Raw genomic sequence first — 890 nt, forward strand, 5'->3', positions numbered from 1 at the left:
CCTACGGCCCCCTCAAGGAGCCGTCGGGGGGAGGCGGCGGCGCGGCGCTACTCAACAAGGAGAACAAATTCCGGGACCGCTCGTTCAGTGAGAACGGCGAGCGCAGCCAGCACCTCCTGCACCTGCAGCAGCAGCAAAAGGGAGGCGGCGGTTCACAGATCAATTCCACGCGCTACAAGACGGAGCTGTGCCGACCCTTCGAGGAGAGCGGCACGTGCAAGTATGGGGAGAAGTGCCAGTTCGCGCACGGTTTCCACGAGCTGCGCAGCCTGACACGGCACCCCAAGTACAAAACGGAGCTATGCCGCACCTTCCACACCATCGGCTTCTGCCCCTATGGGCCGCGCTGCCACTTCATCCACAACGCGGACGAGCGGAGGCCTGCGCCTTCAGGGGGCGCCTCAGGGGACTTGCGCACCTTTGGTGCCCGCGAGGCGCTGCACCTGGGCTTCCCGCGGGAGCCGCGGCCCAAGCTGCACCACAGCCTCAGCTTCTCTGGCTTCCCATCCGGCCACCACCAGCCCCCTGGGGGCCTTGAGTCGCCCCTGCTGCTCGACAGCCCTACATCGCGCACGCCTCCGCCGCCCTCCTGCTCTTCTGCCTCATCCTGCTCTTCCTCCGCCTCCTCCTGCTCCTCGGCCTCTGCGGCCTCCACGCCCTCCGGCGCCCCGACGTGCTGCGCCTCGGCAGCGGCTGCAGCCGCAGCTGCGCTGCTCTATGGCACCGGGGGCGCCGAGGACTTGCTTGCGCCCGGAGCCCCGTGCGCCGCCTGCTCGGCTTCCTGTGCCAACAACGCCTTCGCCTTCGGCCCGGAGCTGAGCAGCCTCATCACGCCGCTGGCCATCCAGACCCACAACTTCGCCGCCGCGGCCGCCGCCTACTACCGGAGC

General features: G+C 69.0%; 1 protein-coding gene across 1 annotated transcript in view; it reads left to right on the plus strand.

Moving 5' to 3' along the window:
• Positions 1-890, plus strand: part of Zfp36l2 (ZFP36 ring finger protein like 2) — a 5,684-nt gene that overhangs the window by 2,617 nt on the left and 2,177 nt on the right. Inside the window, 1 exon segment of the mRNA XM_015479391.2 lies at positions 1-889. Coding sequence (XP_015334877.2) covers positions 1-889 — 889 coding nt within the window.

This window comes from Marmota marmota, unplaced genomic scaffold (genome assembly GCF_001458135.2).
Source record: "Marmota marmota marmota unplaced genomic scaffold, marMar, whole genome shotgun sequence".
Lineage (NCBI taxonomy): Eukaryota > Metazoa > Chordata > Mammalia > Rodentia > Sciuridae > Marmota > Marmota marmota.